Source organism: Pecten maximus, chromosome 5 (genome assembly GCF_902652985.1).
Source record: "Pecten maximus chromosome 5, xPecMax1.1, whole genome shotgun sequence".
Taxonomy (NCBI): Eukaryota; Metazoa; Mollusca; class Bivalvia; order Pectinida; family Pectinidae; genus Pecten; species Pecten maximus.
In genome coordinates this window covers 47625489-47650761 of record NC_047019.1, presented here as the reverse complement: position 1 = coordinate 47650761, position 25273 = coordinate 47625489, and the positions used below count along the sequence as shown (strand labels likewise).

Sequence of the window (25273 nt, the reverse complement as noted above, 5' to 3'; positions counted from 1 at the left end):
TACAGGTAGTCACGATAGTGTACAGGTAGTCACGGTAGTGTACAGGTAGACAAGGTAGTGTACAGGTAGTCATGGTAATGTACAGGTAGTCACTGTAGTGTACAGGTAGTCAAGGTAGTGTACAGGTAGTCACAGTAGTGTCCAGATAGTCACGGTAGTATACAGGTAGTCACAATAGTGTACAGGTAGTCACAATAGTGTACAGGTAATGTACAGGTAGTCACAATAGTGTACAGGTAGTCAAGGTAGTGTACAGGTAGTCACAGTAGGTAGTCACGGTAGTGTACAGGTAGTCAAGGTAGTGTACAGGTAGTCAAGGTAGTGTACAGATAGTCACAGTAGTGTACACGTAGTCACGATAGTGTACAGGTAGTCACTGTAGTGTACAGGTAGTCACGGTAATGTACAGGTAGTCAAGGTAGTGTACAACAACTAATAGATCTTTGTGTAAAGAAAAATATTTATTGATTTAACTGGTGGTTGTAAACATACAAAAAAAGTTGTACTTTTAAAATAAATAAGAAAAATAATCTCTAGCACCTTTCCAAGGTAATGTGATACCCATGCAGCACAAAAGATTCGTAGGGTCCACACTCTCTGATATGCTTGGTTTTTTTTACAGTGTATATACACAAGTTTATACTGCAAAATTATCACCGTAAATACATACACACATTTATACATGAGTATTTCTGAGCATTTATCAACTGTAAAGTTCATACAATTATACTCAAAAACTTTTAAAACAATATTCATGAATATTTAAAATTGTTAGTTATAAAACTGGCATACTCAACTCTCATATAAACATAATCTGTGGGCATTTGATGCTATTAAAAATGGATGTTTTAAATAATTAGTAGTGAAAAAATCTTATTTTAAACATAATCATTGAACATTTGAACAGAATCTTGAGATGTGAAATTATTCACAACTTTACGTGGAAACATGTTTTCTTCCTTTTCTCCTTCTGTTTTTACGTCCTTTCCTCCTTGACCTTCTTTGTTTTTTCCTTCTCAACTTCGCCCTTCTTGTGGAAAGCTGTTCAACACGGGATGATTCAACAGTCTCGGACTGTTCAACACTGGAAGAATCCACATTCTCTGGCTGTTCAACACCAGAAGATTCCACAGTCTCGGGCTGTTCAACATCAGAAGATTCCACAGTCTCGGGCTGTTCAACACCAGAAGATTCCACAGTCTCGGACTGTTCAACACTGGAAGATTCCACAGTCTCGGGCTGTTCAACACCAGAAGATTCCACAGTCTCTGACTGTTCAACACTGGAAGATTCCACAGTCTCGGGCTGTTCAACACCAGAAGATTCCACAGTCGCAGGCTGTTCAACACTGGAAGATTCCACAGTTTCGGGCTGTTCAACACCAGAAGATTCCACAGTCTCTGACTGTTCAACACTGGAAGATTCCACAGTCTCGGGCTGTTCAACACCAGAAGATTCCACAGTCGCAGGCTGTTCAACACTGGAAGATTCCACAGTCTCTGGCTGTTCAACACCAGAAGATTCCACAGTCTCTGACTGTTCAACACTGGAAGATTCCACAGTCTCGGGCTGTTCAACACCAGAAGATTCCACAGTCGCAGGCTCTTCAACACTGGAAGATTCCACAGTCTCGGGCTGTTCAACACCAGAAGATTCCACAGTCTCGGACTGTTCAACACCTGAAGATTCCACAGTCTCGGACTGTTCAACACCTGAAGATTCCACAGTCTCGGACTGTTCAACACCAGAAGATTCCACAGTCTCAGGCTGTTCAACACCAGAAGATTCTACATTCTGGGTCTGTTCAATATCGGAAGATTCCACAGTTTCGGGCTGTTCAACACCAGAAGATTCCACAGTCTTGGACTGTTCAACACCGGAAGATTCCACAGTCTGGGGTTGTTGTGGATTAATGGAAGATTCCACTGCCTCCACAAGTCGTTGATCATTGCTTGTGGATCCCTGTTGGTGTTTTGATCCCTGAAATTGGTCTTCGGACAGAGATGTCTGCCTATCTCTGATCAACTTGCTTTTTTTAAAGTTAGACCCCTGGCTTGCTGATGTGTCATCATCATGATTGTCGTCGTCATCATCATTGTTTCTACTGGTGTCTATATCATCTATATCATCATCATCCTCATTATCAGAATCAATGAAGTTTTCATTGTCTCCATTGTTTTTTTGTCGTCCAGGATCCCTCGTGTCTTCATTAACTTGGTCCCGTGCTCCTCCATCATCTTTGTTGGATTCCTGAGGAGACCTGTTGTGGGGAAAAAACAATCTTGTAAAATATGGTAAAAAATTTACTAGATACAGTAACTAGGCAGTAATAATTTGAGCTTGTATGATTTTCCACTGGTTATAAACTTACAGATGATTAGGAAAATTTAAACAGAGTTTATTTTGTTTGACAAGATACAAATATATTTGTAAGTTCAACAGGTTGTTGACAAGCTACAACTACATTAGACGGTTCTGCACACAAGAAACTCGGGTAAGCAAAGGTATGTATGTTATGATAGTGCTGGCTGCTAGGCTACAGGTGATGCAAGATTTGTGGAGATGATACATAGGAATCTCGGATAAGCAGAGAAATGTTTTTGACTGTAACAACGGTTGCTACAGGTGAAGTGAGTTTTATGAGACAGCACTTTACACAAGATCCTGGGTAGGCAGTTGTATACAGTTGATTACAGTTGTTAGCAATAGTAGGTTCTGCTTATGTGAAGTGAGTGATTTACGAATATAGATAATTACCTTGAAAGGTTTACCTCAGTATTCACAGTTTAAAGTTTATGTCCTGAGTGGTGACCCCGGATCTTATGGAGACTATGTCCTGACTTGAGTGGTGACCCCAGAGCATACGGAGTGGTTGTGTTTTCCATGGCAACATATTTGATCCATAATGGTGTACCATACTATCATGTCTTGATTTGCTTATTTTGTCCATCACATAATTTGATTCCATGGACATCTTGGTTGATGAAAAGTGTTTTGATATATTAAGTTTCTTTGCCTGCTGTAAAGCCTTTGTCACTAAATGTTGAAGTCTTAGAAATATTTTCCTATTTCGTGGACGGACTTTTTGGTGAGAGTGAAGTAGAGAATTGATGGAGACCAAATACGATGTAATTGGCTTCGTGATTTTCATCCAGTAATGACGATTAACCAAACTGTAAGTTAACAGTTTAATATTGAAGTGTTCGTCAGTAGTGTAACATTTGAATCAGATATATTAGATATGGTATAATAAAGCATCTTATTGTGATATCAAAATCTTGTTAGCCTTGGACCAGGTTTTAAGTTGTACGGTTGATAGGTATTTTGTCTGGTAAAAAGCCTGTCAAAAACCTATCAAAATCTTGTTAGCCTTGGACCAGGTTTTAAGTTGTACGATTGATAGGTATTTTGTCTGGTAAAAAACCTGTCAAAAACCTATCAAAATCTTGTTAGCCTTGGACCAGGTTTTAAGTTGAACGATTGATAGGTCTGGTAAAAAACCTGTTTAAATGTGTGAGGACAAACATCCATGGACTAAATTTGTAAGGATGGTTTTGCAAATGTTTGATCATATTTACTGGCTATGAGCACTTTTATATAAAGTCTGTGATGTACAAGGAGTGAAATGAAAGCTTACCTTTGGCCACTCTCCACACAGCACCTGAAGTGGTACCTGCGACACCACCGCTTCTTCTTTCCCTTCATGGCCTTGGTGACCTTGCGTGTCCTCTGTTCACATCTGTCCCAGGTGTCCCTAGTAACCAGCACTGCACCATACTGTTTACCCTGCTGACAACACTCCAGTTCAACCTGGGCACGCAGCAACTTCTTCTCCAGCCCTGTAAGTTTAACAGTTTGTACATGTACAGTACAAATATGAAGTTACAGGCAAGTCTACCCCAATCCGAAGTCTGTCCTTAAATACTGATTAAATATAGATTCTAACGAAGGGGTTCCAGTGTAACTATTTACAGAATCTGCAACTATTCAAGGATTTCAGGGTTCCAGTGTAACTATTAACAGATTCTAACGACCGGGTTCCAGTGTAACTATTAATAGATTATAACGACGGGGTTCCAGTGTAACTATTTACAGATTCTAACGACGGGGTTCCAGTGTAACTATTAACAGATTCTGACGACGGGGTTCCAGTGTAACTATTTACAGATTCTAACGACGGGGTTCCAGTGTAACTATAAATAGATTCTAACGACAGGGTTCCAGTGTAACTATTTACAGATTCTGACGACGGGGTTCCAGTGTAACTATTTACAGATTCTGACGACGGGGTTACAGTGTAACTATTAATAGATTCTAACGACAGGGTTCCAGTGTAACTATTAATAGATTCTAACGACAGGGTTCCAGTGTAACTATTTACAGATTCTAACGACGGGGTTCCAGTGTAACTATTAATAGATTCTAACGACAGGGTTCCAGTGTAACTATTAATAGATTCTAACGACAGGTTTCCAGTGTAACTATTAATAGATTCTAACGACGGGGTTCCAGTGTAACTATTAATAGATTATAACGACAGGGTTCCAGTGTAACTATTAATAGATTCTGACGACAGGGTTCCAGTGTAACTATTAATAGATTCTAACGACGGGGTTCCAGTGTAACTATTTACAGATTCTAACGACAGGGTTCCAGTGTAACTATTAACAGATTCTAACGACGGGGTTCCAGTGTAACTATTTATAGATTCTAACGACGGGGTTCCAGTGTAACTATTAATAGATTCTGACGACGGGGTTCCAGTGTAACTATTAATAGATTCTAACGACGGGGTTCCAGTGTAACTATTAATAGATTCTAACGACGGGATTCCAGTGTAACTATTCAAGGATTTCACGGTTTCAGTGTAACTATTAATAGATTCTGACAACTGCAAACTATTCAAGGATTTCAGGGTTTCAGTGTAACTATTAATAGATTCTGACAACTGCAACTATTGAAAGATTTCGGGGTTCCAGTGTAACTATTAATAGATTCTGGTTATAACCTTTTCTATTTACCTTGGGTGGTCTGTGTAAGTGACCGAGTCTGTGGTGTTGGCCCCATTTTCGTCGAGTCCTCCACTGGAGGTTGCTGTAGTTGGGATGTCTCCCCAGTGGCGACTGGTTGGTAATTCTGATGTAGATCAGTTTTGCTTCTCTGCAGAACTAGTGACTTTTCTGTCTTCTTGTGAAAATGTGGCGGCAAAGTAGAGACAAGACCTTTGTTGGGAACAGCTGCAGCATTGTCCTCACCTTCTAACTCTTCATGGCTCATGTTTAACTGAACAAGCTAGAACAAATATAACCAGTGTTAGATAATGTCTCTTAAATCTTAACATGTTGTTATCATAACATCACTTAACCTTAACTTAAAATTATCTTTAATTCTCCAATGGATATATTTGTTACTATGGCACCATGATTTAGAATGTGTACCTCTTCACTCAACCTGTTGGGGTAATCCTCTAAGTCATTTACAGGGTCAGACTCGTCAAGGACATTTACACCTGTCACCATGGCAACATCTGTGTCTACATCACTCTGGGATGAAGGAACACTGCCACCCTGGTGCCCCATCATGAAACAATCGTAGCGTCGTTCACCTGGAATTGGGGAGGGCTTTACTCATTTGGACAGAGGGGACAAGCCCCATAGTGACGACAATCATGGATTTCATCAGATTAAGTCTACATATTAATACATTGTTGAAAGAACATTTTTTTCCATTGAACGATTTTTATAGTAAAAGATAATACAAAATAATTATTAAAAAAATGTACAATGTTTTATCATAAAAATATTCAGAATCACAGTGAAGCACTTAATTCGATAATCCCAGCCAAGCTGATGATTCAGGTATTCTGGAGACAAACATTGGCCTAATTAGCGTGACAGTAAGGACAATACTCATTGTCAAACTAGCCAACATTGGTAACCATGTTGATAGAAAAGGAGACATTTTACCTAGTCGCCAGCAACAGTTGTCACGACGCTCGGTCATATAGGCATCACTGCGGACAGTGAAGGGCAGATGTTGGGTATTGGCACAAAGCTGATCAATACGATGGCGACGAATATCTCCCAGACAATCGGTCTTAGCAGCACCAGTCTGTAAAAACCAGTATACTGTCATAGTCATAGGCTGTAGGTTTGTTGGCTTTTTATATATTCGTGTTGCATCAATTTTTACCTCTACAATCAAACATGATTTACTTCATAAAAAATACCATTCAGTACAAAATTCCCAGAACAGTATAAATGTGTATTGATGGGAAATCTTTATAATTGTGCTTCCTTGACAGCTATTCTGTTATTGTCATTTACCCTTGACCTCTCTGACCTCTATTACTGGGTACTTACCTGGGCACAGCACTGTTTTACTTCATATACCCGCTGACGGAGCGAGATCTGGAGAGCATCCTTCTCTAAATCAGTCATCTGGGAGGGGTTCATCTTCCTTCTCCTTAAGAAGTGGTCTTCGTTTATCATTTGTTCATCAGACTTGCTGACCACCTGGCAAAGTAAGTCCTCGAGCTCGTTGTGACTTATCTGCAAATCATATTCAACATTCAATCTATATACCGGTAAGATATCTCGGTTAAAAGTGACATGTCTCTGTACACATACTTCCTATGCCAGCATACTGGGGGGCATTCAAAATCTAGTGAACTGGCATCAGTTTCTCAGTCTCTTTGTGGCACAGTTTGCTACACTTACCTTGGAGAGTATTGTAGACATGTGGCGTCGACATACACGCTTGGTCAGGTACCCATCAATGACATTCTCGTTATCCAGGTAATAGATGTTGTTGACTGACCTTACCCGAGCCCTGGAATATTTAGTACAATCTTAACACCATCAGTTATCACTCTGCTTTTCAAAAATTCTGTATGCATTAAATGAGTTAATTTTCAACCAATCAAAGAGTTTTACAGGTTAAACAATTTACCTGAGAATGACACAGCCACAGGTGGGAGCAGTCCATTGGAATGCAAAGCTGTGCTCAAACTCTCGTGTGTTCTTGAGCACCATGTGGTCACATCCTTTGGGCTGATAGTAGCGCTGGGATTGGATGCTGAAGTTGCCATGGTGACAAGTTCTACTTTCCGAGGTTACCGAGAGAAGAATATCGCCAAATGTTTGACTAGGATCCTGGGCGCGTACGTAAACTGGAAAAGATGATAGTTGTTACACATAGTATAACACGATAGAATGTTAGGACCAGTACGATAAATTCGCTGCAAGATTACAACCAAATGAAAACCCTGCCAACAGTTTTGGGATTAATTGTAACTTCAAGTTCTGTGGTGTTTTTGGTTCTCCAGACCAATGGTGTAATAAGTAAGTGGTTCTACCACACAATAGAGAGATGCCTATCTAGTAAACAACTACACAATAGAGGGATACCTACCTAGTAAACCACTACTACACAATAGAGGGATACCTACCTAGTGAGTGGGTTTTTTTTCAAATGTTGATATATATAAATGACAGACACCTCTCGTGCTATAATCTTGCTTTACACATTTGGGAAGGTCCAATTACATATAGACTACGAAATTATCATGTCCCTGTTTAGACAATTATTTTGAACATGATAATTGTGTACTTACTTATGTATGTACGACCTGGAACATAACCGCTCCGACTCTGGTGGAAGTCAAGACGATATCTGGGCTTTCCGTCATATATCACGTTCAACTCCCTTAAACCACCTGAGGGAGGTCCGGCGGAGGGACACTGTCCAGCAGTTTGCCCTGGGTCGTGGGAAGGTCGCGCATGTATTAGCCCTGCAATGATAACATCCGTAAAGATGTACAGACTTGACATAAAACACCAAATGAACAAAGCATCAATGCAAGAATGCCACATTTTGTTGGTGGCCATTCCTTTGATATTTCAATCAACTCTTGGTTAAATCCCTCACCAATGTCTCCGTATATTATGGAGTCGGTTTTGAGTTTCATGCAGGACACACTTTAACGTCGGGTTATTCTAAGGTTTCAATTAAATATCAAAATTTAACTTGGGTTTCAAATTATTTTCCAGGTGGTAGCAATCGTTGATCTTGGACTGACAGGAAACGGTGCTATGTATTATTGAAGTATGAATTTACAGTACAACGTCTCTAGTCCGCTAAATATAAATAATAATCCACCAAATCCTCCACGATTAGCGAGATTTTAAACAACCCTTTATAATATATATCCTCGCTCCTGTAGACCTACTGATCACTTTGATAATTATACAAGATACAGCTCCTTCAATGGGGAATAGGCTCGTGGAAACATTTACGGGTGACAACCGGCAAAGCGTCAGGATCAATTGTATGTTAAAAATCAATGTTACGTTATGTTGATATAGACATAAAAAGTGGTACTTTTTAAAGACTTGTAAATATACCACTGTTATCTTATCCGTTCTAGTTTAAAACGGTTAAAAGTATTTCTTAATAAACGGAAACCTACTAATTAGAATCGAGTAGCTTCATTTAATAAAATCAGCATACATTTGATTGGTGATACAGCCATTAGTATAGGTATAATAAAGATTGAAATTATATAACTATTTTAAAACAGTTACAGAAAGAGTAAGTGACCGATTAGATTCGTCTTTGTTTTTTTTTTAACACAACCATAACGGGTCTCTGTGTTTAGTTAATTTAAGTGTTTTATTAAAAGCAAGAATATATTTTATTAGTATAAAGAAGAAGAACGGAAACAACGGGGTTCCATCCGAAATGTACACTTCGCTTTCAGAACACGTGCTGAAGACGTTTAGTACGGCCAGTATTTAAACCGTTAAATACAGTATGTTTTGCCATTTAATGGCAAAGATATTTGTTTGAAGTTAGTAAAGGCATATTGAATCGGCTTAAATAGATTTCAAGAATAAACGGTTGTGGATAGATGCTTAAAATATAGAAACGGAAGTCGTAGTACGTCAGAACTGTTGCGAACTTGATAGATTGTGTGGCGAGGCGCGAAATTCTTATGACTTTACTGCAGAAAATTCTCAAGTTTTGCTCATTTTGAAAACAAGACTTTTTTAATCATACTCACAAAATTGTATTTAGATAAGTATCACAAGTTTTGTTTTTATTATTACTGTTAATAATCAGAAGATTCAGATTTATAATATTCAAACGGTACCCGTTTTATTGACCCCCTCCCCCTATACAGCGCGGGCTCCCCTCCCCTATATATACAGTGCGGGCTCGGCGTTATTACACTGTTATTGATATCAAATAACTAATATCATAACAGTACATTGAATTACAAATATTATATAACGGAAATATGTATAGCTATATATATGTATATAGATAAGTATGTATACACTATCTATATAGAACTATACATAGAAGTGATAAAGATTCAACATTGGACTCGTATGCAATATTTTTTTATCGCAAAATATCGCCTTACTAGCCTTATATAATCGTGAAACAATTTAGAAACACGTGCAGTGACATAAAAGTGATTATAATAAACGCATATCTGTCCCCGATGACGACAAAAAAAAACGCGCATCTATATCGGAAACAACAATGATTAAATATATCATTACGTACCTTGTTTGGCCAGCTGAATCAACAAAAACAGTGAAATCCTTCCAAACATCGGAGGTGTGCTTCTCCTGTACTGTACGTGGTTCGGGTGGTGGGGGCGGAGTACGCTCCCCCAGGGGTGCGCGGGCTTATATACCGCGAGACGTCACACCACGGTGGAGCGCGTGAAACACTCATGTGAACACTACCAAGCAAACCGTTATATGAATAAACATTTCACTTTCTATTCCTTTTCCAAATAGAAATATGGAATGGTTAAAATTCATATTCCTTAAATTCATAGAAATATGTAGCAATGCGGGAGGTTTTTGATAAATTAATTGATAATGTTATTATTTGAAGTTTAAATTTGAAACAGCCAATCTGTTTGTCACTTATGATCGTCTCGTGAGCGAACACTGAATTGACAAGGTCATCCTTTGTTAGGTTTTGGGACTGTAAAACTCGACAATAGCCAGTCCCAAAAGTGGTAAGTCCCTATGGGTGGTCACAAACTGGTTGTAACCAAACACGGGAGTTGTATGTTAAATAAAGTTAAATTTTGGTGTATCTATCCGTTTAACAACTGGACGGATGACGACAAATTATTATACTGGTATCAGCTATGATCTGTAGATACAATTTTATCTATGGTGTAGGATCATGAGTGACATCGCCATATACAGAAAATATACACCTTCCTCCAATACTAACGTCATAATACTGAGTTTATGTCTGATACATTTCTACATAATAAAGTCTTTTGTACCAGACTCCAAACAAATCTATAACATTTTCAAGTGACTTGTTTCTGACGACTTTTACAGACTTGTGTTGTCCTGAAGTCTCTGATGTTACTGAAGCCCCACTAGGTCATAGCGACGTACACGAGTCAAGTAGAGCACTGGCGGATTTAAAATTGTATGAATCTATCATGAAATACACTAGAACGCAGGTTTTTGATTTTTCAGCCCCCCCCCACCCCACCCCCCTCGCGTCGAACATGTATCGACCTTGAACTAGAGGATCCAGACTATGAATTATACAAGATATTAAAAAGACATTGTAATCACGGGATACGTATAAATAGGCCATTGTAGATCACGTGATACGTATACATATCATTATTGTTCACTGTCCTTAACAAGACGATGTGTCAGTTGTAACAGTTTAATAAATAAATGGGATTCCAGACAATAACATTGATGATACTGTTTACTATTTATACACATTATCACTCCCCACTTGGACGATAGCTAAGGCAATGAAATGTGTTTTGTATACACAACGTGTATACCGACATGCTTGATTCCTCTTCCTAATCCGTACTTTACCATACCTTTTATAAACCACAGCATCCCCACTACCACCTTCCTCCATCTCCTCCTCCTCCTCTTACTTCACCATCATCACCACCACCACCACCACCACCCTCCATCTCCTCCTCCTCTTACTTCACCACCACCACCACCCTCCATCTCCTCCTCCTCCTCTTACTTCACCATCACCACCACCACCACCACCACCACCCTCCATCTCCTCCTCCTCTTACTTCACCACCACCACCACCACCACCCTCCATCTCCTCCTCCTCCTCTTACTTCACCATCACCACCACCACCACCACCACCACCCTCCATCTCCTCCTCCTCTTACTTCACCACCACCACCACCCTCCATCTCCTCCTCCTCTTACTTCACCACCACCACCACCCTCCATCTCCTCCTCCTCCTCTTACTTCACCATCACCACCACCACCACCACCACCCTCCATCTCCTCCTCCTCTTACTTCACCACCACCACCACCACCCTCCATCTCCTCTTCTTTCACCACCACCACTACCACCACCACCCTCCATCTCCTCCTCCTCCTCTTACTTGTTTTTCGATCGGTCCCAAAATGCAATATGCATAACAAGGCACCAAGGGGAACCTACATATGAAATTTGAGAAAGATCCCTTCAGTACTTCCTCAGAAATAGTAATAACAAACTTCAATTGTCAAAATCCAAGATGGTTGCCTGTCGGCCATGTTGTTTTTCGATCGGTCCCAAAATGCAATATACATAACAAGGCACCAAGGGGAACCTACATATGAAATTTGAGAAAGATCCCTTCAGTACTTCCTCAGAAATAGCGATAACAAACTTCAATTATCAAATTCCAAGATGGTTGCCTGTCGGCCATGTTGTTTTTCGATCGGTCCCAAAATGCAATATGCATAACAAGGCACCAAGGGGAACCTACATATGAAATTTGAGAAAGATCCCTTCAGTACTTCCTCAGAAATAGCGATAACAAACTTCAATTATCAAATTCCAAGATGGCTGCCTGTCGGCCATGTTGTTTTCCGATCGGTCCCAAAATGCAATATGCATAACTGGGCACCAAGGGGAACCTACATATGAAATTTGAGAAATATCCCTTCAGTACATTCTCAGAAATAGCGATAACAAACTTCAATTATCAAAATCCAAGATGGCTGCCTGTCGGCCATGTTGTTTTAGCGATAACAAGAATTGTTTACGGACGGACGGACGGACTACGGACCACGGACGCAGGGCGATTTGAATAGCCCACCATCATCACAAGCCCAATGTGTGTTATAGACTTGACAATATGTTTTCCATTATGTATGTTACCATTTCTCCACAAACTAACTTCTCCCAGCATTATATCCATTATATCATACCTCTAATTTATTTACTCTATATAAAAATTAACTGCTACTTCCCGCAATTTTGTTTAACCTCACTTTACTGTGCGCTGGCGCACCCCTGAGTTAACACACACCTGAATCTTCGAGTTTTTTTCCGCCGAGCCAATCGGACGCGAGGTGGGTGGGGCTTGTTTCCGAAGATGACGTTATAATTAGTTACTGCTCCTGAACGCACCGCGTACTTGCAGACGACCGATCAACTGAAATGGTAAAATGGCGCTGTCAAGATTTTCGGAGCTAGATGAAAGTGATATGACGTCCCTACTTGAAGAATTTTTTTTTTCTAAAACCACTAGGAAAACGGTGATGGCCTCTATGGCAGTGTTGGTGCATTTTCCCATGTAGCAGATGATGGTTACCTCAATGAAAATTTAGTTTTGTTATGGGAAATATTTGAAATCATGTTCCCCGCTTTGAATGAAAAAAGGCATGTTGTGTGTGTATCACTTGGCCCATTTGCTCCACGGTATCAAAATGGTGGCTGGAACAATCACATGGAAGCTTGTTTCACAGCTTATGATTTTTTAAAAATCTGCTCAAATAATTTCTCCAGTTTGTATCGGTATAACAAAAAGGTTAAAGTATAGGGTTGAGTGATATAGCAAGTTTTTAGTGTCTTGACCTCTGGAAATAGACATGGTCTCGGGACACCAGAAACTTTCTATATCCCTCAACCACATACTTTAACTGTATACTAAACCCTTTCATCCATCTTCTTTCTCTCCTCTGCAAGTGTTATATAATACGATATATATGGAATATTACTTGTACTGTTCAATACTTTTTTTTATAAACACAAGGAGACGGATTTACATAAGTACTACGTACTTGTTTCTGAATCTTTCATGTTTTGTATAATGTATGTACTATTGCAATTTATTATAATTAAATAAAGTTAAATCAAATAACTTCTAAATTGAACATTAAATGTTAAAATCATGTAAAGTATAAACAGGGACTTTCTCATGTTTAACGAAGTTTTGAGATATATAAAAGATAGTGGTATGCTACTTATAGTCTGAATGTCTGGGTGGTATTTATGACTGTAAATATTGACCTGAGGATTTGTGACAGAAAAGCCCGTGTTATTTTCATACGAGTACGACTAGCAGGACCAGCTTGCAAATTAAGCTGAAAGATTTCAATTTCCTCATAGTTAATGTTCCATAAATGTTTAACGTTAGGCCTAGATAGTAACTAAAGTTTCAAGGATCTCTTTGCAAATATATAAATTTGTTCGCTTTTTACTGTTGCTTCATAATTATGTATGTTTGCTAAATTGCATACCACGGAACATTATTAGTAATAATTTGCAATACGCCTACGATAAATCAGAAAACCACTCGATCGGGCCTCTCCGTCATATCTCTGTTGTTTTCCCCGATTGGCCTACTATTTTATGAGTTATAGCCCCTGAAGTGAGAACTCTTTTGGAAAGGAGGAACAAAGTATAATCACAAAAATCCGAAGTCACGCTGAATGAAATCGGAAGAAGCCGGTGCCTGTTTTTCGAAGTTAAACAGTCGATATGGTAAGATATGTACTTATTTGTCAAGTTTCAGACATCGAACCAATAAAAGCAGAGTTTATTTTGATGCGTGCTGCTCTCATAGCAGACACAACGGAAGTTGTTTGCAGTGGCAATGTTCATGTTTTGACAAAAAAAATGCAGTAACGTTATAACTGCAGAGCCAGAGGTCTACCAATATTCAGTAAACTAAATTCACATATATAGGTCAGCGTGTAAGGACCAATATTGTTTGTTCTGTAGATTTGATTTGGAGGATAGGAAATACTACAGGCACATTTAGACAATTTCCAGAAGAGGTCTGGTAAAAGTGCTGCAAGTTAATACAACAACACATTTACAACATTTAATATTGTATTTGAGAATTATCTCTGTAACTTGTTTAGTTTTGTACTGTATAGATATAATTAGATTATGTTTTTAACTTAGCTGCTGGGTTTCATTTTTCTGTTATTATCACACAGCAATCCTAATGGCTATCATATGCCCTACTAAAACTTGAAAAAACACTTCTGGATGTTTAAATGTTAAGGACATATTTAAGGGATCACTAAATAGTAAAAGATTTTATCGTCTCGTGAGCGGAAACAATGAGGTTATAGATATATACTTCAAAAATATTGACAGTGAAAAGGATTCAAGTGTAACAGTGGATTCCAACCTTCATTTTCGAACCCATATATAAAACGCATTAAATAATATAAAGCAAACTCTTGATCAGTCCTTCGAGTCATCAGAGGATCTTTTATGTATTTCATTTTGGATGAGTAATGTTTAAACAACTATTCAAAGTACTGGTTAGACCACACCTCGAGTATGCAGTTAGCGTGTGGAGTCCATACAAACTCAATGACATTCGAATGATAAAAATGTACAAAGAAGAGCTACAAAGCTTCTACCAGGATTTTAAGAACTTTCATACAAAGAGTAGTTGAAGAAACTGAACTTCTAACACTAAAACATCTCAGGACCAGAGATTTTGATATAAGTTCTTAAAATTGTGAACAAAATATTCCATGATGGAGTTACATCTAACATATTTATTTATGATAATAATCAAAGAACATGGGGTCATGAATTTCAGTTGTACAAACAATGATGCAATATAGAACTAAGAAAAAAAAATATTTCAGTTTTAGGGTAGCAGATGCTTGAAACTACACAAGCTACCAGATTATGCTGTAAATGCCAAATTTTTAGATAACGCTTGATACTCACATTAATTAAAGGCAATATATGATTGTCTGATAAATAGTTTCAATGAGTTTGAGTATATATATAATTATGCCAGTGATAATTATTTTGATTATGTATGTCTTTGAAAATTTACCTACTTATGTTGTAATACTTAACCTATTTTTAACCTGATTTTAATTCCGATATAGTAGACTATGATTTTTGCTATTGTAATTAATCAAATTTACATACACATTTGAAGAAATATGTACATTTAAATTTGTATTCCATAAGCATATTCCCTTGTTCATTGGACATATAAGCAACTGCTTTTCATTTGTGTATTACTACATACTGTTTATTAAGTCTGATGAGTCCTTGGTGTGAATGTACAGTATAATGTGTATAATGTTGTGTTCCTTGGCACTATCTGCACTAAAATATTTTATTCTCGCTATTATATATACTGAACAAGTAGAGTCATGGATAAATATTATGTACAGTATATATTATACTATTTTATACTTTCAATTTTTCTTCTTTATGCACCTAAACATTTCGTACTGTACCTTCTGAGCTTATCTTTTTGAAACTTAATTAACTTTTGTGAAGGGAATATTTTGTCAAAAGTTACCTCCCCTTCTACATAATGTTAGAATTTATAGAACTTCATGTCCTTCGTGATGTTTTAACTGCCTTTTGTATATTCCAGCCATTTAAACCCATCTCAATGACTTAAATTTTCAATAATAGTAATCTGTTGTTGTTTTTTTTTTTGGACAGTTCCGGAATCAGTACGATAACGACGTGACAGTATGGAGTCCACAGGTATGAACAATATATACTCTTAACAGTTTGAATGAATCTGTATATATCTTACCTTGTATTGTATTGTCATTTATGTTTCACAATTTCATTAAACTAAGTGATTTTTGAAGAATTACTAGCTAGTCAAATCATCACTGCCAATGGCAACATTTTGATGAATATTAATCATATAACTGAGATATGATGAGTTCTCAAAATATCGTCAGATTTTTCTCGCCCTATAACAGTGAAATTACAAGGAATCTATTAGAATCTTCTCATTTTGTGACTTGTATTCTTTCCTATTTATCTGATAAAGATGTGTTTATTTTTGAATACTTCCATTATCATTAATTATCTGCTTTGTGCATTAATGCCTCCTTTTTTCACAGGGTCGTATTCATCAAATAGAGTATGCTATGGAGGCTGTCAAACAGGGGTCAGCTACTGTAGGTCTCAAATCCAAAACGCATGCCATTCTCGTAGCTCTAAAGGTAAGTTCTATATGCTTTCCCGTGATAAAATCAAAAGCTTCCTGGTGATGTAATCATTCTGTTCTTTTTATGAAACTTTGACATATCAATATAGTTCTCAAACATTGTCTCTAGCGATGTAGATTTAAAAGTCATGCCTTAGAACAGATCCCGTCATTATCTAAATACCAGTTTATAAGGTTCTCATCATTACACTATGTTTAAACCAATTCAGTTATACTCTGTACTATATGTAGTGGTTATTTGTAGCCATCTACCTTTACTGGAATTATTGTGTTGTTTGTTTGATGTCACCTGTTAAATGTTTCTTTGTGACATTGTATTTAATGCTGTTCATTAATGAAAAAAATAAAGGTTTTTGTGGGAATTTGACACCTTTTCCCATAGGTGTTATTTTCAGTCTAGACATAAAACGGTTATTGTAAATTTCCAGAGAGCTCCATCAGAGTTATCTGCTCATCAGAAAAAGATCATTCCTATAGACGACCATGTGGGTGTGTCAATAGCAGGACTGACAGCTGATGCCCGCCTTCTCAGGTAAATCTTTAGATCTTTGTAATGTAGTGAAATGAAGATTTATCAATAATCTGGCTAAATAACAAAATAACAAGGTATGATTCACATGGCTAATTACATAATCTTGCTGTATGACAATGTATGATTTTCATCACTAATCTGGTTATATGAAACAAGTACAATTTACATGGCTTATCTGGTTCGATAACAAGGTTTGATTTACATGGCTAATCTAGTTAAATAAAACCAGGTGTGATTTACATGGCTAATCTGGTTAAATAAAACAAGGTGTGATTTACATGGCTAATCTAGTTAAATAAAACAAGGTGTGATTTACATGGCTAATCTAGTTAAATAAAACAAGGTGTGATTTACATGGCTAATCTGGTTAAATAAAACAAGGTGTGATTTACATGGCTAATCTAGTTAAATAAAACAAGGTGTGATTTACATGGATAATCTAGTTAAATAAAACAAGGTGTGATTTACATGGCTAATCTAGTTAAATAAAACAAGGTGTGATTTACATGGCTAATCTGGTTAAATAAAACAAGGTGTGATTTACATGGCTAATCTGGTTAAATAAAACAAGGTGTGATTTACATGGCTAATCTAGTTAAATGAAACAAGGTGTGATTTACATGGCTAATCTAGTTAAATAAAACAAGGTGTGATTTACATGGCTAATCTGGTTAAATAAAACAAGGTGTGATTTACATGGCTAATCTAGTTAAATAAAACAAGGTGTGATTTACATGGCTAATCTAGTTAAATAAAACAAGGTGTGATTTACATGGCTAATCTAGTTAAATAAAACAAGGTGTGATTTACATGGCTAATCTGGTTAAATAAAACAAGGTGTGATTTACATGGCTAATCTAGTTAAATAAAACAAGGTGTGATTTACATGGCTAATCTAGTTAAATAAAACAAGGTGTGATTTACATGGCTAATCTAGTTAAATAAAACAAGGTGTGATTTACATGGCTAATCTAGTTAAATAAAACAAGGTGTGATTTACATGGCTAATCTGGTTAAATAAAACAAGGTGTGATTTACATGGATAATCTAGTTAAATAAAACAAGGTGTGATTTACATGGCTAATCTAGTTAAATAAAACAAGGTGTGATTTACATGGCTAATCTGGTTAAATAAAACAAGGTGTGATTTACATGGCTAATCTAGTTAAATAAAACAAGGTGTGATTTACATGGCTAATCTGGTTAAATTCAGAGGTACGATATAGGTCTGGTGTCTGACAGAAAATCTAAGGTAGTGACAGCCCTTTGTTTTATAATGTTGTACTAACACTGGATTGGGTACATTGACTTGGCATTCAGGTTAGTTTGTGTATTTCAAATTCAAGGGCTCTTAAATCTCCAGAAATGGAAAACAATTTTTTTTAGTTATATCTTGACTAAGTATTTAGTAATGAAATCTTTGGTTAATGTGACTTCCTATCTCTTATGTATATGCTGAAGGTTATACGGTCACTTTTGTGACTATTTCCTCGACATGAGTGACAGTTGATCTGCATATTGTATTGTTTTTGTTTCAGTAATTTCATGAGATCTGAGTGCCTGAACTCCAGATATGCCTATGATCAGCCCCTCCCTATATCTCGCCTAGTGGGCTCCATCGGCTCTAGTATCCTTAAGTAGAATTAACATTACCATTTCATATACCAGACATACTTAGATTCTGGTAGAAAGTTAGGTTTGAGATTTATCAAGAATTAACCTTTTATCTTGTTTAGTTTATGAGCTAATAATCCAATGAATCACACAAATTGTGAAAGTGTTTATACAATTTACAACATGCTACATTGGATTATAAATACTTATATTATAATAAATTATTTTCTTTAGACAATAATAGCATTCAAGAAGTCATATACAAATATTTACATTTAATGTATCTTGTGTTTAGAAATATTTTGATGTAAAGTTAATTCATGCACAACAGCCTCTTGCAAAAGCTGTTGACAGATGGCTTAACCCTGTCCACTTTTTCCATGACGCCAGCAGAAAAAAGTTCCTGCATTCAGTTATTTCATTCATATTAAATAATAATATTAAATCAATTACAACCATTTTACAGTTGTCTTAGTATTCTATGAAGTAAAGGATTGACATAGATGTAATAAAGATTAAGCATGGTGTATGCTATCTTTGACACATGGTTTGAGGAAAGAAGTCTGCCAGTATTTACATATATTCATATAGGGTGAATTGAGACATATTTTTAATATATTGAGAAATAAACAGACTTGCTCAAATTTGGTTTTTCAATACAGAAGCAATGGCAATTGTAACGGTAAATATATTTAATAAATTTACTATATATAGCTATTTATTACATTTAACTGTTCTACACATGATTGAATGATATGTAAATTGAGGTAAGTCATTTATTATATTAAACTGTATGAATAGTGTTATTTCATTTTAACTAAATATAGGATTGTTTGAGTCTGTTTACCTTAACATTTCTCCGAATCACAAATCCCGACCCAGAGGTACGGCCGTCGACCGTTTGGTGTTGGTCTCCTAGTAGCAGGTTATGATGTAAGTTTTTCCAGTAGTTTCATATACATGTATAATACAAATCCTACAGCTATCTATAATACAGATAATACAGCTATCTGATTTTATTGGAGACGAAACTTGAATATTTATGTACTATGTACACATAGATGGCTTTTTATCAATATCATACATGTAAAACAGAATTTTCTGACATTACTTTTGAATTGGTTCCAAAAGCATGTCTGTATATCTAGTGTTCGTGTGTATCAGGTATGCTTTAACATTACATTGACATATCCAATCATTAGGATAATTTAATTTGAATATATATATAGTATATATGTATAATACATTATGAAATAGAGTTTAATTTGGTTCTGTATCAGCTGTGACAACAGCCTTGTGGGTTTTGTTGACAACTTGCCTCATGATTACCTAGTGTACACATGCAGCTATTGGGTCAGTTTAAGTTTACATGAATGAATACATGCTTATTTATGCTACAGTCCATGGGGCCACACATATACCAGACCTGCCCTTCAGCCAACTACTACGACTGTAAATGCATGGCCATCGGTGCCAGGTCTCAGTCTGCCCGAACCTACCTAGAAAAATACATGGACAAGTTTGGAGAATGTAAGTACTTTAATTTTTATTAAATTATGCTGCTGAAGACATAATTGATACCCAGTATGTTTGTTAAAACCTTACTTGTATCATCAGAAGCAGCATCCCTAAGCTGACTTACCATTGTGATGACCCACATATTTATTATAAACTCAAGTTAATTGATTCAAACCAACTTATCTATCTTCTATGCATGTGTCTATGCTGACTTTAATGTCTGAACTACTGGTGTGATCCCTGTAGATACTTTACGATTTATTGACCATTGATTAGGTACACTGGAGGAGCTGGTGAAGCATGGTCTACGAGCCCTGAGGGACACACTGCCATCTGAGGTGGAGCTCACTACAAAGGTAAGCCTACACCGAGCTTTCACTGAAGGCTTTTTGGGGCCGTTAATTGGCCCCGTTTCCCAATCGAAATTATTTCATAAACCCCAAAATTTGCAGTTTACTCCTGGAAAAATATTTCCCACTTTAGTCAACAATCATATAAGATAAAGAGTTACATCCTAACATCATGTATGTAAACAGTGTTTGTACCAGAATTTGTATTTAAATTAAGACTGGATTTCTCATAATACTTCACCTTGTTCTTCAGAATTTATCTGAATGTGAAAATTAGTGAAACATAGAATTCAGTTGAAGAGAATATATTCTAAAGAACAACCCTATTGTCTGAATGATAAAGTGTTTGGTAAGGGATTTCATAGTATGGTGAGTAATTCAGTAGTTATAAATGATACATAGCAAGATTCCATTTGATTTTCAGAACTGCTCTCTAGGAATTGTTGGCAAAGACATGGACTTCACTATCTATGATGATGATGCAGTAACAAACTATGTATCCTTTTGATTTAAAACAACAGCCTACTGTCATTTTTACACATATTTTCCAAAGAAAGAAACCTGATACACAGTTTTTCTAAGTTAATTAAAAATGAAATAGCAATGAAATCCTATTTATATACGCACTTCTTCTCAGAATTTGTTCCACTTAGAAAATGAGGAGCACCAATTTCACACAATTAATATCAAGTTGTACTCTTCACAAAAACCAGAGTTATGTCCCCTTTTGCATTTATCAGTTACCAAGGATATTTGGAAATTACTACACAAACTGGTATATTTATATTGCTCTAATTGGGAAGAATTATTGATAACTTATACTGTATAAGGCAGTGTTAGCCTTAACTATACACAGCTGAACATGATTGAAGGTGAAGACAAGGATCGAGGATCCCCGGGGGAGGGGGAGCAGGGAGAGGATGCTGCAGTAAGTACAATATCTACAGTCACTGAACTAGTGTCCAATGTACTAATTATAATCATTAGTTTTAATCTGTGGTCCTTGTAGGACATTGTATCTGCAGATAGGCGACTATATTTGATATGTACGCATATCTATCTGTTACTGTAGATAGGTGACTATATTTGATATGTATCTATCTGTTACTGTAGATAGATGACTATATTTGATATGTATCTATCTGTTACTGTAGATAGGTGACTGTATGTATTTGATATGTATCTATCTGTTACTGTGGATAGGTGACTATATTTGATATGTATCTATCTGTTACTGTAGATAGATGACTATATTTGATATGTATCTATCTGTTACTGTGGATAGGTGACTATATTTGATATGTACGCGTATCTATCTGTTACTGTGGATAGGTGACTATATTTGATATGTATCTATATGTTACTGTAGATAGGTGACTATATTTGATATGTATCTGTCTGTTACTGTAGATAGGTGACTATATTTGATATGTATCTATCTGTTACTGTAGATAGATGACTATATTTGATATGTATCTATCTGTTACTGTAGATAGGTGACTATATTTGATATGTATCTATCTGTTACTGTAGATAGGTGACTATATTTGATATGTACGCGTATCTATCTGTTACTGTAGATAGGTGACTATATTTGATATGTATCTATCTGTTACTGTAGATAGGTGACTATATTTGATATGTACGCGTATCTATCTGTTACTGTAGATAGGTGACTATATTTGATATGTATCTATCTGTTACTGTAGATAGGTGACTATATTTGATATGTATCTATCTGTTACTGTAGATAGGTGACTATATTTGATATGTATCTATCTGTTACTGTAGATAGGTGACTATATTTGATATGTATCTATCTGTTACTGTAGATAGGTGACTATATTTGATATGTATCTATCTGTTACTGTGGATAGGTGACTATATTTGATATGTATCTATCTGTTACTGTGGATAGGTGACTATATTTGATATGTATCTATCTGTTACTGTAGATAGGTGACTATATTTGATATGTACGCGTATCTATCTGTTACTGTGGATAGGTGACTATATTTGATATGTACGCGTATCTCTCTGTTACTGTAGATAGGTGACTATATTTGATATGTATCTATCTGTTACTGTAGATAGGTGACTATATTTGATATGTATCTATCTGTTACTGTAGATAGGTGACTATATTTGATATGTATCTATCGGTTACTGTAGATAGGTGACTATATTTGATATGTATCTATCTGTTACTGTAGATAGGTGACTATATTTGATATGTACGTGTATCTATCTGTTACTGTGGATAGGTGACTATATTTGGTATGTATCTATCTGTTACTGTAGATAGGTGACTATATTTGACATGTATCTATCTGTTACAGTCTCCAATGGAGGTACAACCAGAGGATGGACAGGCAGCACCACCAGCGGACCCCGCTCCAGCCGCGCCCGAGGGTGAGGAACAGCAGGCGATGGAACATTGACCAATCTTCACGGCAGCCTGGGACATTATTCATACTCATCATGGTCATGTGACATATGCATGTTACTGGCCATTCACATCCATTTTCATATTGTTATGGAACTTGAAATTTGAAACTCCAGACATTGATAAATATACGCTATTGTCATGTGGCAGTACCTGAAAGATTTAAAAAGGAAAAGTATTGGACTTGTTTGACAGAAGGTCAGGGTGGGGGTGACAGACAGCAAAGGCAGAGACAAGGTGGACATATACCAGACATCTGACCGGAGTTTCATTGTAAACTGTCGTAGTAAAAACATTGTGATGACATTTTAAAGTGCTACAACAAGAGGGAGCATTGAATGTGTAACATGCATGAACGAGGACCTGTAATATCTTGCAGAATTCAATAATCCTGTACAAGACCTTGGTGCCATCTAGTGCTACATACACAACACCATACAGAAAGGGATCTACCATGTTATATTTATTGATGAAAAATAAACATGTTTTCACAAGCATTAGTATTATGGTCTTTTTCCATCTACAGTGAAATTTTGTATTTGTTTTGTTTATCCTCTATGAGAATAATTATAGCACCTTTATCGCTTGGTAATGGAAATATATTTTTAAACATCATCTTTGACGGTAGCATTATGGTATGGCATCCACCCATCTAGCATAAACATTTATTTGCCAGCAATCTCCTACCTTTTTCTACAGATCTCTTTCAAACTTGATATACATTGTGATCCCGATATGAAGTTGTGTCTCCTTGAAAAGAATACTAATTTAACTGTTTCAGTATTGATTGTCTGGCCGGCAGTCCGGTGTCAACTTTTCCTTTTAAACAACTTAAAACCAAGAGGCCCAGAGACCTAATATTGGGCCTGTTGCGTGCTGGGGTGAAAGACTACCAAGTTTGTTTAAATGAATGACCTTGACCTCCATTCAAAGTCACAGCGGTCAAAAGGCTAAAAATTTTAAACAACTTCTCAATAATCAAGAGTTCCAGGGAGTTGATATTGGGTCTTTAGCATGCTGGGGTGAAAGGCTACCAAGTTTGTTTAAATGAATGACCTTGACCTCCATTCAAAGTCACAGCGGTCAAAAGGCTAAAAATTTTAAACAACTTTTCAATAATCAAGAGTTCCAGGGAGTTGATATTGGGTCTGTAGCATGCTGGGGTGAAGGGCTACCAAGTTGTTCAAATGAATGTGACCTTGACCTTTCAAGGTGAGAGCAGCCAAACAGGTTAAAATATTTCCACGGCTTCTTTTCAATAACTGAAAGGTCCAGAGACCTTATATTTGGCTGGTAGCGTTCTTGGATGAAGGCTAGAAAGTATGTTCAAATGAATGACCTTGCTCATGATGTAAGTTTGAAAGAGTTAGATTGGCCAAAATATTTAAGACACCTTTTCAAATAACTGTGAGGCCCTGAGATCTTGTATATGGTCTCTGATACACTTGTTCTTAATTATGATTATGTATGAAAAGGATCACTGGATAGCAGCTGAGCGATTCAGGCCCATTGGGTCCTTTTTTTTTGTCCAGAGATCTCCTTTTTATACCCCCGCAACGAAGTTAGGGGGGGGTATACTGGAATCAGGTTGTCTGTCCGTCCGTCTGTAGACGCATTTTGTCCGGACAACTCCTCCTAAACTGATGGGCCGATTTCAATGAAACTTCACACAAATATAGAGGAACATGTGTAGATGTGCATGCCACTTTATTTTTCTAAAAATTATGGTTGCTATGGCAATTGGTCACTATAAACAGGTTTTCTGATAAGAACAATAACTTTAAGTTTGTCCGGACAACTCCTCATAAACCGAAGGGCCGATTTCAATGAAACTTCACACAAATATAGAGGACCATGTGTAGATGTGCATGCCACTTTATTTTTCTCAAAATTATGGTTGTTATGGCAACTGGTCACTATAAACAGGTTTTCTGATAAGAACCATAACTTTAAGTTTGTCCGGACAACTCCTCCTAAACCGATGGGCCGATTTCAATGAAACTTCACACAAATATAGAGGACCATGTGTAAATGTGCATGCCACTTTATTTTTCTCAAAATTATGGTTGCTATGGCAATTGGTCACTATAAACAGGTTTTCTGATAAGAACAATAACTTTAAGTTTGTCCGGACAACTCCTCATAAACCGAAGGGCCGATTTCAATGAAACTTCACACAAATATAGAGGACCATGTGTAGATGTGCATGTCACTTTATTTTTCTCAAAATTATGGTTGCTATGGCAACTGGTCACTATAAACAGGTTTTCTGATAAGAACAATAACTTTAAGTTTGTCCGGACAACTCCTCATAAACCGAAGGGCCGATTTCAATGGAACTTCACACAAATATAGAGGACCATGTGTAGATGTGCATGCCACTTTATTTTTCTCAAAATTATGGTTGTTATGGCAACTGGTCACTATAAACAGGTTTTCTGATAAGAACCATAACTTTAAGTTTGTCCGGACAACTCCTCCTAAACCGATGGGCCGATTTCAATGAAACTTCACACAAATATAGAGGACC

At 36.8% G+C, this 25273-nt stretch overlaps 2 protein-coding genes across 2 annotated transcripts; one reads left to right on the top strand and one right to left on the bottom strand.

The window, feature by feature from the left end:
* Positions 1 to 442: 442 nt before the first annotated feature.
* LOC117328219 (immunoglobulin A1 protease autotransporter-like) lies at positions 443 to 9758 on the bottom strand. Its single transcript, XM_033885667.1, has 10 exons — positions 9577 to 9758; positions 7616 to 7792; positions 6952 to 7171; positions 6720 to 6831; positions 6363 to 6551; positions 5967 to 6111; positions 5439 to 5605; positions 5022 to 5292; positions 3638 to 3839; positions 443 to 2260 (listed from the first exon to the last, which is right to left on the bottom strand). Exons 1-10 carry the CDS (start codon positions 9623 to 9625, stop codon positions 937 to 939), a joined length of 2856 nt encoding a protein of 951 aa, XP_033741558.1. The 5' UTR covers positions 9626 to 9758; the 3' UTR covers positions 443 to 936.
* Positions 9759 to 13675: 3917 nt separating this feature from the next.
* On the top strand, positions 13676 to 23238 carry LOC117328218 (proteasome subunit alpha type-1-like). The gene is made up of 11 exons (XM_033885666.1): positions 13676 to 13804; positions 15761 to 15805; positions 16177 to 16278; positions 16712 to 16815; positions 18354 to 18442; positions 19292 to 19362; positions 19830 to 19959; positions 20224 to 20303; positions 20722 to 20793; positions 21154 to 21225; positions 22637 to 23238. Exons 1-11 carry the CDS (start codon positions 13802 to 13804, stop codon positions 22736 to 22738), a joined length of 870 nt encoding a protein of 289 aa, XP_033741557.1. The 5' UTR covers positions 13676 to 13801; the 3' UTR covers positions 22739 to 23238.
* Positions 23239 to 25273: the final 2035 nt, after the last annotated feature.